Source organism: Centruroides vittatus, unplaced genomic scaffold (assembly GCF_030686945.1).
Source record: "Centruroides vittatus isolate TY-2023 unplaced genomic scaffold, ASM3068694v2 contig_3279, whole genome shotgun sequence".
NCBI classification, from domain to species: domain Eukaryota; kingdom Metazoa; phylum Arthropoda; class Arachnida; order Scorpiones; family Buthidae; genus Centruroides; species Centruroides vittatus.
This window is the reverse complement of record NW_027122106.1, coordinates 6,242-20,316: the sequence shown is the minus strand read 5'-3', so window position 1 is coordinate 20,316 and position 14,075 is coordinate 6,242. Positions and strand designations below refer to the sequence as shown.

Below are 14,075 nucleotides of genomic sequence, written 5' to 3'. Positions count from 1 at the left end.
TAATGTAAATTTGTTAATTTACTGCACAATTCATAAGTTTGTGAGTGAATAATTTTAATTACAGCTTATATATATTATACTTCTAATATGACGATTTTAGTCTCTGTAATCCAAAATTATTCTTGGTAGACAAATCTCACAGCAATCTTATTGGCAAATTAAGATTTATATTGTAAAGACTACATCATAAAGACTAATATACAGCAAACCATTTATATATATTTTGATATTATACTTCTCTTGATAACAACCGAGTTTTTCGGTCATCTTACTCCGTTCTCCGGATTGAAGACAGTCTGTAATTTTAATATTGTAACCAATAACGCTTAGTATATCGAAGTGGAGTTTTGTTCGTGTACAGTTTTTAATGATTACATAAATATACGAAAATTATATTCTATTATGCATAATGTTTACAAGTATAAAATTCGACCGAGCGAAAAGTATTAATAACATCACGAGCAGATTTTAGTAAACGAAAAGTCACTAGAAGTTATTAACACTTCAAATTGGCAGAATATAAGAGCAAAATGTGACGGACAGATTGATCGAGAGGTTAAAGTAACAGAAGCTCAGTTAAACTCGGGATTAACACGATTCCAAATTGGACTGAAAACTCCAAAATTTCTGCAAAATGGTCTGTCCTGCCTGTCAAGTGTTTCGTCTCCCATTACATGCCACTTCATTGCAGGTCTATCCCATCCATGACGAGCTTTTTAAAAAGTCTTCCCAGAGTGTATAAACAGGAGAGAATTTTTAAAAAGTTATTAACATGACACTCTATGGAGTCATCACAATTAATTTTTCAACAATACTTTCGAATTAAATTGTCGAGTTGCTATTGTTGAGAGAAATGTTTCGCTGCGCCGAAAAGATTGTTCTGCGAATTTCGAGAGATAAAATGACGAAGGAGAGGTAAATTTAATTAGTGATTGTGTTTATTTATACGAATTCTTTAATATTTAGACAATATTAATTGATTTTCATTGCAGTAGGAGAGAAGACGCTGAACCGAATGTTCAGGAAAATAAAGATCACTCATTTCAGGTAAATCATTTATTTCTGTATAAGGAAATGGAAATTATTCGTTGTTTGAATTAAGCTAACGAAGATTTTCTTGATTAGTTTTAAAACATTCTTTCCGATAACGTTGCAAACACCGATAATTTTTATCTCGATTTTTTCTAGAATGAGATAGATTTGCCTGCAAGGAAATGTGACTCGTCGAACATAGGTGAGTCGCCCTTGCAAGCAAATAACCAGAAGAAGGATGGAAGATTTATGGGATATTTAACAAATATGTTCCATAAATTATTGCAATGTTGTTGCATTTCAGGCGAAATTTCTGACTCGGATGTAAGTTTTCGTTCCTTTTGTCATCCTTTCATTGGTAAAGTTGTGTGAATAATAATTTCCGTGATTTTGTAGACTTACGAACCAAAAAAGAATGTCGAAAATTTAAACCTCGGACACGACTGTGTTGATAAACGCAAAAAGATTATTGACAAATACAAAATTACTAAAGAAATTGCACGAGGAAGATTTGGGACTGTTTATTTGGCTAGGACCAAACATTCCAAAAAGAAAAAGGCTGTGAAAATCGTGAAGAAGCAATTTTCTCGTTCTGATCAGGTATTCTACAGCAACAGTTTTCAATATTCTGTGTTTTATGTGTTTTAATTTCCGAAATATACAATCTAATCACTAATACAATATACATATTAAAAGAATAATCATTTTCTTAACAGTATTTTGTGAATAAAAATAATCGGTGTTCTATTAGTTTACATTATTTGTACTTATACAATATTTCAAATTCATACTTCGTGTGTATTAATCATTTGTTCATTTATAGTTTCAGGAAATCCAGAGAGAAATAAACGTTTGGAATTCTGTGTCCGCCCACCGAAATATTGTCAGATTGATTGGATTCTTCCAAACTGACACAAGGTAAGTTTTTTTCTCTTTTCACTCGAGTTATTTATAATAATTTCCGTTGTGTGACGTAATAAATTTTATTTTTCAGCTTTTGCTTTGTATCCGATTTTGTCGAGGGAGAATCTTTGAGAAATTTTTTAAAAAAGTATGGTCCTATAGCGGAGAGTAAAGCAAAAATGTTTGCCGCTCAAGTGACCTCTGCTATTATGTATATTCATAAGCATGGTAATTATTTGCAGTACATTTATTTGCTAATTTATTCTATGAGTTACGAAGTAATGTTTTCATTTTAAATAGGAATTATACACAGAGACATCAGTGCCAACAACATCATGTTGGATGTGTACAAAGGTGCACAAGTAATTGATTTCGGTCTGTCCACAGTGAGTATTATATATAAAATATACACTGAAATATTGTCGAACAGTAGACTCTTTAACCATCTATTAACTATTTTATTATTACTTTTTTGCAGTACGAACGAAACCCAACAGAGTTTTGTGGAACTTTATCATTTCTTTGTCCGGAAATTCTGCAGAGAAAGCCTTACGGTAAGAACAGGACTTGTATTTTCACAATTGCTTCTCTCCTATTGTTCGATGTGTTAACCAATGTATTGTTTGTAGATTCCTACTGTGACTGGTGGGCTTTCGCCATCGTGTTATTCCAAGCGTTGGTTGGAACAACTCCTCTGCAGAATTATGTGAAAGAAACATTTAATATTGATAATGTGTATTTATTGCCTCGTTACTACTGGATAAGAGGTAAAGTATCAAACTTGTTAAATTTAATAATAATAATAATAGCAATATAAGATAATTAATATAAAAATGCGTTTGTAGTTGCCGTAGATGCTGTAAATATGCCGGTGTCGTATCCTGTTACATTATCGGATGACGCCAGACATTTTATTAACGACTTATTGCAAAAGGTAAGTTTATCATTAACTGTGGTTAAAAGTTCTGATTTGTCTCCCTGTTGTATGCACGAAATGGCATTTATTTACATACCGAAGCATTAAATAGACACACTGAATTCTTTTGCTGCTATATGCAACGAATTAATCTTATATATTTAAGTCACTAGTATAACTTTATGTGTTCGAACAAAACCATTTGTTTAATTGATAACATTACTTATATTATATTATATTCTGTCAAATGTTGATATCTTGTTTCATATTATTAAGTAAATTATTAATGACGATTAGAAACAGAATTTATCGATGATTATTTTAATGAAATTTTTCTTAACCGAAATAACACATAGACGAAATTATATTCATTTCAATAGTAAATTTGAATTAATCATTTTGTGTTTTTGATCATTTTAGGACCCGTACAAACGTCCAATCGAAACTGATATTCTGAAACACAAGTATTTTAATGAAGTGCTTTGTCCCGTAATTGTAAGTTTTATTTTTCAACTTCTCGATTAAAATGTTACTATTTTACGGCATAACATAATTGATTTATTTGTATTTCAGACTGGGTTTTGAACCGAAGAAATTCGAAATAAAGAACTTTCGAAGAATGAATTTCTTCGATTTCATTTGGCTTTCATTTGGCCAAAGTTTTATTTTATGTTTTTAATTTTAATTTTAAACGAATTATTGTAAATTAAAATTAATTGCTTTAAATTAATTGTTTCAATTATAAATGATTTAAAAACTAAATTAATTATTTCATTAGTGTATTAAATATTGCAGTGTTCTTAATGGTTTATATATATGGAAAGGTGGTTTGAAAAGTTAGAAGATGAAACCACTTTGACGAGAACGAAATGTTTTATTGTCAGCAACTACATTTGTTAATATATAATACTAAATTTAACTTATGGAAAACGTTTAAAAACGAGAAAATTAATATTTTAAAATTAAATGTAAATGCCCCACCCACGTGGTATGATTGCGATATTATCACAGGTCAACTTTATTTCAAAACTAAACAATAACGGTAACAGTCTTAACGGTTACTTTAAATACCATAATATCTTGATGTAAAAGGTAATGTGAAAGTTCATGATGATACTTACTTTGTAAAAACAGTAGCATGCGGGAAATTAGACTAAGTATTGATAAAACATCGAAAACGTTTTTACTTGCAAACAACGAGAGCGATTCGGACGTTCTCTCGTGCCATGATCTCCATTCAAGTTGACATTTACTTCTCCAAATAACAGCTAAAGGAAAGTACGTGAACCACGAATAAACAGACGTCTCCGTCTTATTCCACGGCCCCATCTTGATCTATTTTCTCCTAATAGTAATTAGTATTTTATGGAAAAAACTCAGCCATTGCAGAAAGAAATAAAAGACGAAATTGCAGAATAGAATATAAAATCGAAAATTTTTTTTTGCAGGTAAAACATTTTAATCGCCATCGACGTTACTTGTACAGTACAATTCCATCTGTTACTTATCCACTTGGTCACACAACATGACATTTCGTTATATTCTAATTTTATTTGATATAATTTTGTGAGCTTTGTTTCTTGTCTTTGATGAAACATTCTGCAATCGACAAGAAACTATAAACAACGAGGTTGGTAATATTCCCGTGTTTCCTAGCCACTATGGAGCAAAGGATTATTGACAAATGCTTGCGATGAAAAAAAAAAAGATCGTCAGTTCATCCTTTTATTCAGAAATATAAATACTGTATAGTTCTATAAACTTATACAGCTTCAATAACTCTTTGAAATAAATACGGTCTGTCAAAAATGTTCAATGTTCCAGTTTGTAATTTGGAATGTTGATCAACTAACGAGTTCTCGTGTAAATTATCGAGTAATGCTTTTTTCAGTTATCGAGTAATGCTTTAAAAAGTGTTCGGGTTCCGGTCATCAGAACAGATTAAGACCATTAGTGTATATAACTCTTAAACATATAAGAAAAACCGTTTTTAAGCCTGCTACAAGTGCTATTTGTACCAAAAAACCCGATATCGTATCTGGGATGTTGACAAAACTCCTCCGACAGACTACCACCGAAAAAAATTTTGAGGTGCTCTATCCGGATATGTCGATCCCGGTTTTTGACCACTCGGTCACCCTCATCGTGGGCCTGGACGAACACACGATTTATATGATTAAAAAGGCCCACAGAGCGAGGACATAAAAGAAAAACAGATAAAATATCTAATGTTTAACTGCATTGGGTATTCACACGAGAACATAAACCGGGCTTTAATTTTACGACTTTAAACACGATGACACTTTACATTTGACGAATTTAGATAATTATAATTTAAATTTTATCATCATTATCTAAATTAATTTTTTCGAGTCTTATATAATAGACCTTATTGTTTCTGTCGCGACCCATCTAGGACAATGAAAAATAACTTAAAAATAATTAAAATAATGGCAATATAAAAGCAATTTTTCACCAAAATAATCAAATGTAAGATATTTTATAGTAAAATATCTAACTGATAAATGTATTTACCACTTAGAACTTGCGGACAATTATCTACACGCTGCAGCATCTTATCAGTTGCCTATAAACGAACAATAAATACGTATTTTACTTACACTTGTCTATTATTAAATTTACAGAAATTAGAAATAAATTCTACTTTAAACATTTGTGAAATTGTAAATTACTTGAACATAGTTTCAGAGACAAATTTATAGATTTAAAAGAAAAATGAATAAATATCACTTTCATTTCATTTGTGTAAGGTTCCACGAAAGCTAATTAAATTTTAATGAAGATAATGTTTTTAACAGTGAGATAAAAAAGATATTCGGGCAAGAATTGTGGACAAAATATTCAGCACTTCTACGTGGCAACCAAGAAACGAGCTCATAATAGCTTAAGTAATATCGTGCATTTGCATCTGTATTAAAACTGCTTTACTAGATAACGTGCTGAAAATGTTTCCAAGTCAGCACATCTTTTTCCTTCCTACGTTGACAATAATGGACAATACACTTAACACTTGACATCGCTTGAAAAAATAATATACCTGTCGCACTAATTCAGAGTTTTCCACGGGGTCGTCTTGACCACTTAGAGGTAGATATAACTTTGCAAATAAAATATAAATATAATTAAGGAATGTAATATTTAGAAAAGTTTTTAAAAAGATTTTGATAAAATTAAAAATCAGTATTTAAAATTTGTAACCAAGTATGTAAAATTTTTTTAGACAGATGTAAAAAACTTATCATCCTTATACATGTTTATACCTTTAAAGTTGAAAAAGAGTCTAATGGTACGTCTCGCGAAACAATTTATACATTTAAGTATATATTTGTAAAATAGCTTTTCTGCGTAATATTGCCTTGTAGAAAGAATTTTATGTATAACCTTTTTTAACATTTAGTTGACTGAGGAGGGGCATCGCCCGAAACGTGTATTAATATTCGTATCAACTGAATAAAGATGGAAAAACGCCAAGTGCTTAAATAGTAGCACGATATGTGTTCGAAAATCATAGTAAATTAGAAAACACGGTTTCAGAAAATTGGGAAAAATTAACGCATTATTTGGACAGAAAACAACTACGAACAGCACTGTAACATTGCAAACATAGCGGACATAAATGGTTTCAACAAAAACAGCTTAAACCCAAACACATCGTACTTTGTAGCATTAATTTTCTCATTACTATTATCTATAATTTCACAACAATGTTTTATCACACCACTCACGTCGTTCTAGTATTTCAGCCTTTACGTTTATTACATTGTACAATACTTTCCACTAAAATATATATATATAATTTTATAACTACAGTTTAAACTATCCTCTCATTGTAAAAATCAAATATATACAATATTTTATGCTGGTCTACATCATCACACATTTTGAATATTGTTTACTGCTTGACTTAAATTTGATACGATCACGTATATCTTCGTTCTGCTCTAATGAAAGAATGCAATTACCAGTTACTTCTGAACGGTCTCCAGTTTCCAATGCAACTAATTTTTCGTCTTTACTTACTTTTAATAATTTCTGCACGTCGTCAGATAAATCCAAGTTGCAATTTAGTTGTTGAACATTTCGTACGAACCATAAAGATGAAATTTTACGTTAATAAATAAGATGTTAAAGTTCATTGCGTTGCTTGTTTGACAGAAATAGACAATTCGTGAAACTGATTCTCAGATGTCCCATCGATATCTATAAGATTCGTAGACAACACATAAAATAAGATAAATGGTAAAATTATTTGGACACCGGCAAATGCTCAAGCGATGCGTTATTTTATCCAGTTCGTCATATTCAACCGCGGTATCATTAAAATATAAATATAACTTTCTGAATTGATACAACGTCAATATCTCTCGGAAATGACCGAAATTCGACGAAAAACAATACACATCTGAATGAGAACAAAACTCTTCCCAGTTCGTTTCCAGTTTCATTTGTTTGTGAACTTGGAGCATGAGTTCGGGAGTAAATATTTTTTTCTCTAGAGCTCGTATGAATCTTTTAGGAAAGAAATCATATTTATAAAATTCCAATAAGAATAGAAACTGCAGTGTAAGTTATATACGAAAATGAGAGATAACCGGCATATGCTGAAAACACTGAGAGAAATTCACCAAGTGTTCGATGTACAAAACTATATGCAATTATATTGTAAGAAATCACAGATAAAATCGAGAGTAAGAATGTCCAGTCCCATAATAAAATTATATTCATCTTCATTTGAAAAATAATTCCTCAAGCCTTCTGAGGTGATAAAGTACTTCTCTATTTCTAATTTCAGTAACAAATTTTTTCCCACAAAATATTTTCCTCTTTTAAACTTGTTCTGCTGATTTGTTTTTCTAACATAACGTTCAGTTGTCAGAGAGAATATTCGGATGTATAAATCAGCCATCGTTTCAAGTTTTTCCATTTCTCCATTTTTATGAAGAAACACAACATGTGCAGCATCAGAGGACATTCTGCTATTTTTCTATGAAAGTCGTTTTTTTTTTAGTACAGTTAACAGTTCGTTCGCTTAACTCTCGTCTTCACTAAACATTAACTGGACATACTTGTCTTGGTATTCCGGAGAGAACCCTTTATTGAAAACCTCATCTTGGTGTCTTCTCTGATGTCTTCCGCTGCTTAAGGTCGACTTGTAACTACGATCGTCATTCTACTAAAAATATCGAAAGATTCCTGCTTTATAAATTTTAGAATTTTACTTTTATTTGGTATCTCATCGAACCCGTCCAAAATAACTAAAATGTTCGTTTCTTTATCTCGAAATCGTTTTCCATTGAGGAGTGTCCATGAGTTTCATCGAGTAAGGCATCTTTCACACTTCTATCATTTAATTGTCTTAAAACGACAATAAATGCCAAATAAAAGTGGGGAGGTAATTCGTGGATGCCCAATCGTAAACAATTTTCTTGCATAGAGTGGTTTTACCATAACCGGGATCTCCTGTCACTAGAATGGTTTGATGACCTTCTTCTGCGGCAAATATCCCATTTGGAAGTATTTTCTCTCCGCTTTCCTTTCCAAACAAACCTGCTTTCTCTACAGTTAATTCTACGAAGTAACCCTTTAACGAAAAATCGTTCCTCTTTCCTTCCCACAAGAATGACCTCATGTAGGAAAAATAAGTTATGTATTTGTTCTTGAACTTCTGACAGCAATTGTTGAACATTTCTATACGTAAAAAAAAAAAGAAATTTATTTAAAAATCATCTTAATCGATTTTGTTTGATTTTTTATTTAGAATTATAAAACTTATTTGACTTTGTTTACAGTAAAACAAGTTAAAATTTGCATTTTAACTTCTTTTATGGTAAAACATCTTGTTATTCTTAAAGTAATCTGCGATGTATATGTATAGAGTTTTAAAAGTATCTGTGATTCTAATGTAAATCTAAATTATATATATATAACATCTTCACATATTTTCTAATGTAGTATTTATAGAATAAGCTTATTAATGTACTATACATATAAATATGAGATAACTTATATTGATTTAGGATATTTTACATTGTTATGCATTTGGTGTTATCAACTCGAAGCAACCCCGTTACATTGCGTTAAAAATTCAATTTTGTGTTGTGTTAGAATATTAAGCGCAGAGCCCGAACGGTTAAAAGTTGAAAGTTGAAATTTGGTACACAGTTAGGGTAGGTCGTGGAAATGTACTATAAGAGGGGATTTTTGGAAATTCCCTTCAGCAGGGGAAAAAGAAATAGTTAAGTATTGCTCTGAAGAACTTGGCTTCTACTGTACTATTTTAAATGCGGTTTTTTGAGATTTTGCAGGAAATCGAACATACATTTAGACTCATCTATACATTCTTTAATTAGCTTCGGAAAAGAGAGAACGAAATTCTTGCACCCGGTGAAAACGGGTAAGATCGGCTATACTCTAATAATCTAAATCCTCGCTATCGTTACTCTTTGCCCCAGCAAGATCGAAGTCATCTGCTAATTATGAATATTTTTAAATTAAAAATGATAAACGGAAACGATATCGAAGTAAATTTGGTCAGAATATATACAGGTTGTTTAAATGGAAATCACTCACAATGGGAATGTTTTCAATAACTCGATCAACTTTACAATCTGAATAAAAGAATCTTAACGTATGTTCTTTATATAAATGAAAACTGATATTTAAAAATTAATATGTAAAAAAGCAAAAATACGAGGCGTGTCCGGAAAGAAAGTACCGTTTTGTTCTACCGCCACCGCAGCGGTAGTGTCGCGGTTCAGCCCCTGCGCCTATGTGTTTCTGGTTGATTGTCAGTCCAGTGACTCCATTACAGCCGGATTGTGTTGTTTTTCCACGTGTTAGTAAGCGTTCAAAATGTTTAAGACGATTGCCGATCCCGCCGACTGTGAAGTGCGTTCTGTAATACGGTTTTTGAACGCAAAGAATGTTAAGCCGGTTAAAATTCATTGTCAACTTGTAGAGATTTATGGTGTAAATGTAATGAGTGATAGAATGGTGAGAAAGCGGGTTCGACAATTTAATGATGGACGCATCAGTGTTCAAGACGAAGCACGGAGTGGGCGGCCTTCTGTTGTCAATGATGATTTGGTTGCAAAAGTGAATGAGAAAATTCGTGAAAACAGACGGTTCACAATAAGATTGCTTTGTGATGAGTTTCCACAAATTTCAAAAACTATTTTGCATGAGATTGTAACAAATCGCTGAAATTACCGCAAATTGTATTCCCGTTTGGTCTCCAAAATGCTTACGGATGTCCACAAAACGAAGTGACATGGAAGTGCTTTGACATTTCTTACCCGATGCAGTGAAGAAAGTAATGATTTCCTCAACAAAATTGTTACCGGTGATGAAACTTGGGTTTTTCATGTCACTCCATAATTAAAATAGCAGTGGCTTTCTCTTGCTGGCGCCATCTTTCTTTGAAGAGGGTATGACAAGTTGGTTTCCCGATATGAGAAACGTCTGAACAATGGTGATAAATATGTAGAAAAATAGTTTCTGATATGCTCTTTCATGTAAAAATGAATTTTGTTTTGAAAAAAGATTTTTTATGCGAGTTTTTCCAAAACGGTACTTACTTTCCGGACACGCCTCGTAGGTGAGAAGTTTTTAGCCAAACTTAATAGTATTTCTGAATTCAGTTTACTGATTCACTGAATTTGATGCGATCACCTAAAGTTTCGTATTGAAACAATAATAAAATACAAAGTTTACATTGTCCTAATCTATTTAAATATTGCAATGCAACCAATTTGTTGTCTTCACTTATATTTAATGATTTCCGAATGTTTGGCCAATTCAAATTGTCATTTACATCGGTGAACCGATACAATGTATCACCCGGTAAATCATTTAGGCCAATGAAATAAATGTCTTCAGTAATTGCATTTATTACATGAAGGAAATTGATCATGCATTTAACAGGTTCTCTGACATCGTTTAAATCATCATAAACAAGAAGAATAAGATTAATCGTAAATTTATTCGGTAAAATCCAATGGTTCCAGGAATTTCTTAGGTAACTTTTCCGATCTTTAGACGTGATGTCGTACAAATATAAATGTATTACTTTCAATTCATACAACTTAAAATAATCTTGAATCATTTTCCAATACACAAATGTAAAAAAAGTGATCCACGACTAAATTCTAAAAACAATACGTTTATTCAGCATTCACATCAGTGCATGGTGAATGTCAGTGTAAGTGAGAAATAATGATATTTAGCAAATATTTCGTACACAGACGAAACGACTGTGTGAATGCCGACATTGGTCAGATTTCGGTCATTCACAGTAACATATTTACAGATTATTATATCTATTTATTTATTTTAATGACAGATGCTCCCAAATTTTAAATATAAAATTTCAGTTTTAACCTTAACCTAAAGTTTAACTTAATACTTATATAATTTATTATTGTATGTTTTTTTTCTGTAATTTTATGTTTAAAGTATTTAAGTGATTTGTTTTTTGGAGACGGTATCGCTGCTGGCACGAAAGAATGTATCCAGTATGCGTAATAAATAAAATGTAGTTTATATATTTCATTAGTTGAAGTTTAGTCATTGCTACTTTGATTTAATTTTATAAGTAGAATTTCGACGATTTTTTCGCTTAACACTAAATATTTAATTTTAAATTCGTCTACATCATAACACATTTTAAATTCGGTTTACTGATTGGCTGAAATTTGATGCGATGACGTAAAGTTTCGTATTGCCAGAATGATAAAATACAAATAATTGATTTTCTTTGGCTTTTTAAACATTGCAATCCAATCAATTGCTCGTCTTTACTTATATTTAACGATTCCCCAATTTTACAGACATTTAAATAGTAATTTACATTAGTGAATCTATCGATAAAATCGGTATGATAATCACTTACGCCAATAAAATAAACGTTTTCATTAATTCCGTTCAACGCTCGAACGAACTCGATAATGTTTGAAACAGGTTCTCTTATATCGTATAAATTATTCGAAAAGGTTTTCGTAAAGTGAGAGAATAAGATAAATCTTACAATTTTTCGTTACACTCCAGTCATTGAAAAACGCATTCGCGTAACTTACCCGATTTTCGTAACAATAACGAATCTGATAAAAATATACATATAATTCTTTGAATTCGTACAACTTCGATAGCCCTTGATATAAAGGAATATCTGTGCATGAGGAAAATATAACCTTTGCATGAGAACAAAATTGTTCCCAGATTTCTTTTCAGTTTGATTTCTTTGTGAGCGCGAAGCATAAATTCGGGCGTGTGCGTATCATTCTCCACAGCTCTCAGCATCGGTTCGGGTAAGAAATCATCCTTATATAATCCGAGTAAAAATAATAATTCCGTGAGATTAACACGATATCCAGTTGAATAACCGATATATACCGACAAAGCTAACAGAAATTCGCCAAATGTGCGATGTACGTAACTGTATGTAATGATATTATCGCATTTAGAAAAGCAATCGAGAGTGAGAATGTCCAGTCCAATGATGAAATTGCGTTCATCTTCATTCGGAAATAAACCCTTTAAATCTTCTGACGTGATAGAAATTGATGATTCGTTTACCAAGGCGAGTAGCAAATTCTCTCCCACGAAATATTTTCCTCTTTTAAACTTGCCTTCCTGATTTGTTTTTCTCACGTAACGTTCAGTTATAAGAATAAATATTTTCGTGTATAAATCGGCCATAGTTTCAAGTTTTACCATTTTTCCATTCTCGTGTAGGCAACACAACATGTGCAGCATCAGAGGACATTCCGATATTTCTCTGTAAAAGTCGTTTTCTGTCAGTGCAGAACAGAGTTCGTTGGCTTTACTTCTGTGTTCTTTAAACATTATTCGAATGTATTTTTTTTGATTTTGAGGAGAAAACCCTTCTATCGAAAACCTCACTTTTACTTCTTCTCTAATTTCTTCCGCTGCTTGAGGTCGACTCGTAACAACAATCGTCATTTGACGAGAAATATCGAAAGATTCTTGTCTTATAAATTTTATAATTTTAGATTTGTCTACAATCTCATCGAAACCATCCAAAATCACCAAAATATTCCGCCGCCTGTCTTGTAGTTTCCAATCTTTATTTGTTGGCGAGTATTCACGCATGTCATCGAGTAATGCATCTTTCACACTTTTATCGCCTAATTCTCGTAGAATTACAATAAAAGTTAGCTGAAAATGTTGTAGATAATCCGTGGATGCCCAATCGTACGCGATTTTCTTGCACAGAGTAGATTTGCCATAACCGGGATCTCCTGTAAATAAAATAGTTTGATGTCCATCCTGTTGTATGGCAAATATATCATTCAGACGTATTCTCTGTCCTCTTTTTTTTCCAAATAAATCTGCCTTCTGTACTGTCAATTCTGCAAAGTAATCTTTTAGTGGATAGTCGTTCCTTTTACCTTCTCATAAGAAAGATCTCATGTAGGAAAAACAAGTCACGTATTTGTCCTTCACCTTCTGGCAGCAAATGTCGAATATTTCTATAAGTAAATAATAATAATAGTAATTAATCGGTGATCATGTTAGTAGGGTTTATTTTATTAGAATAGTAGAAATTACGTAGGAATTTTATCTCTGTTTATATATATATATGTATATAAACAAATACTGAATTATTTGGAATATAAGCCGCAATAGGATTTTAAAATTAAAAAAATTTTCTATGTTCTCTAATTTTCGCTTCGAATTTAAGCCTGGCCTTTATTTTACGTCTAAAAAATTAAAATAAAAACTGCGGCCTTAATTCGAAGTAATAACGTAACGTCACTGAATGAAATAATGTAGTACTTATGCAAGTCAGCTCGCGTAATGTTGAATGTTAAGTGGAAAAATGTGTACGACGTAGTATTATGAGAAATTACCGAACACATTAAACACAGCGTTTGATTTTTTGACGTAATGCGCTTTTAAAGTACATGTGTAAAAAGTAACGATCGCTGAAAGTCGTTTGTCTGTTGGATGTAAATGTACATAAAAGGTAATAATCATTGAAAGAGGAACTGATTCTTTAAAATTATACTATCGTAATGTGCTTTTTATTAGTGAAAGGCAAAAAAATAGGCAAATTAAACGAGCAGCAAAACTCAAGCACTGCGGGATATTATCGAATAGTAAACAGATAAAACATGAAACAAGAAAAGCACTCAAACTAACTTGGCAATTTCTCGAATAAAGAAAAAGTAAATTTTCATTC

At 31.7% G+C, this 14,075-nt stretch overlaps 1 protein-coding gene across 1 annotated transcript; it reads left to right on the top strand.

The window, feature by feature from the left end:
- The first annotated feature begins 901 nt into the window (after positions 1-901).
- On the top strand, positions 902-3,436 carry LOC136973703 (uncharacterized). The gene is made up of 12 exons (XM_067268445.1): positions 902-915; positions 993-1,047; positions 1,189-1,356; positions 1,429-1,632; positions 1,856-1,950; positions 2,027-2,163; positions 2,236-2,321; positions 2,414-2,489; positions 2,565-2,702; positions 2,781-2,869; positions 3,272-3,346; positions 3,425-3,436. Exons 1-12 carry the CDS (start codon positions 902-904, stop codon positions 3,434-3,436), a joined length of 1,149 nt encoding a protein of 382 aa, XP_067124546.1.
- Positions 3,437-14,075: the final 10,639 nt, after the last annotated feature.

What these genes read in the sequence shown, in the direction of transcription:
- LOC136973703 (XM_067268445.1), top strand. An exon ending in AATTTTCTCGTTCTGATCAG is followed by an intron (nt 1,633 to 1,855) that starts GTATTCTACAGC and finishes GTTCATTTATAG; the next exon opens with TTTCAGGAAATCCAGAGAGA. An exon ending in TCGTTACTACTGGATAAGAG is followed by an intron (nt 2,703 to 2,780) that starts GTAAAGTATCAA and finishes ATGCGTTTGTAG; the next exon opens with TTGCCGTAGATGCTGTAAAT.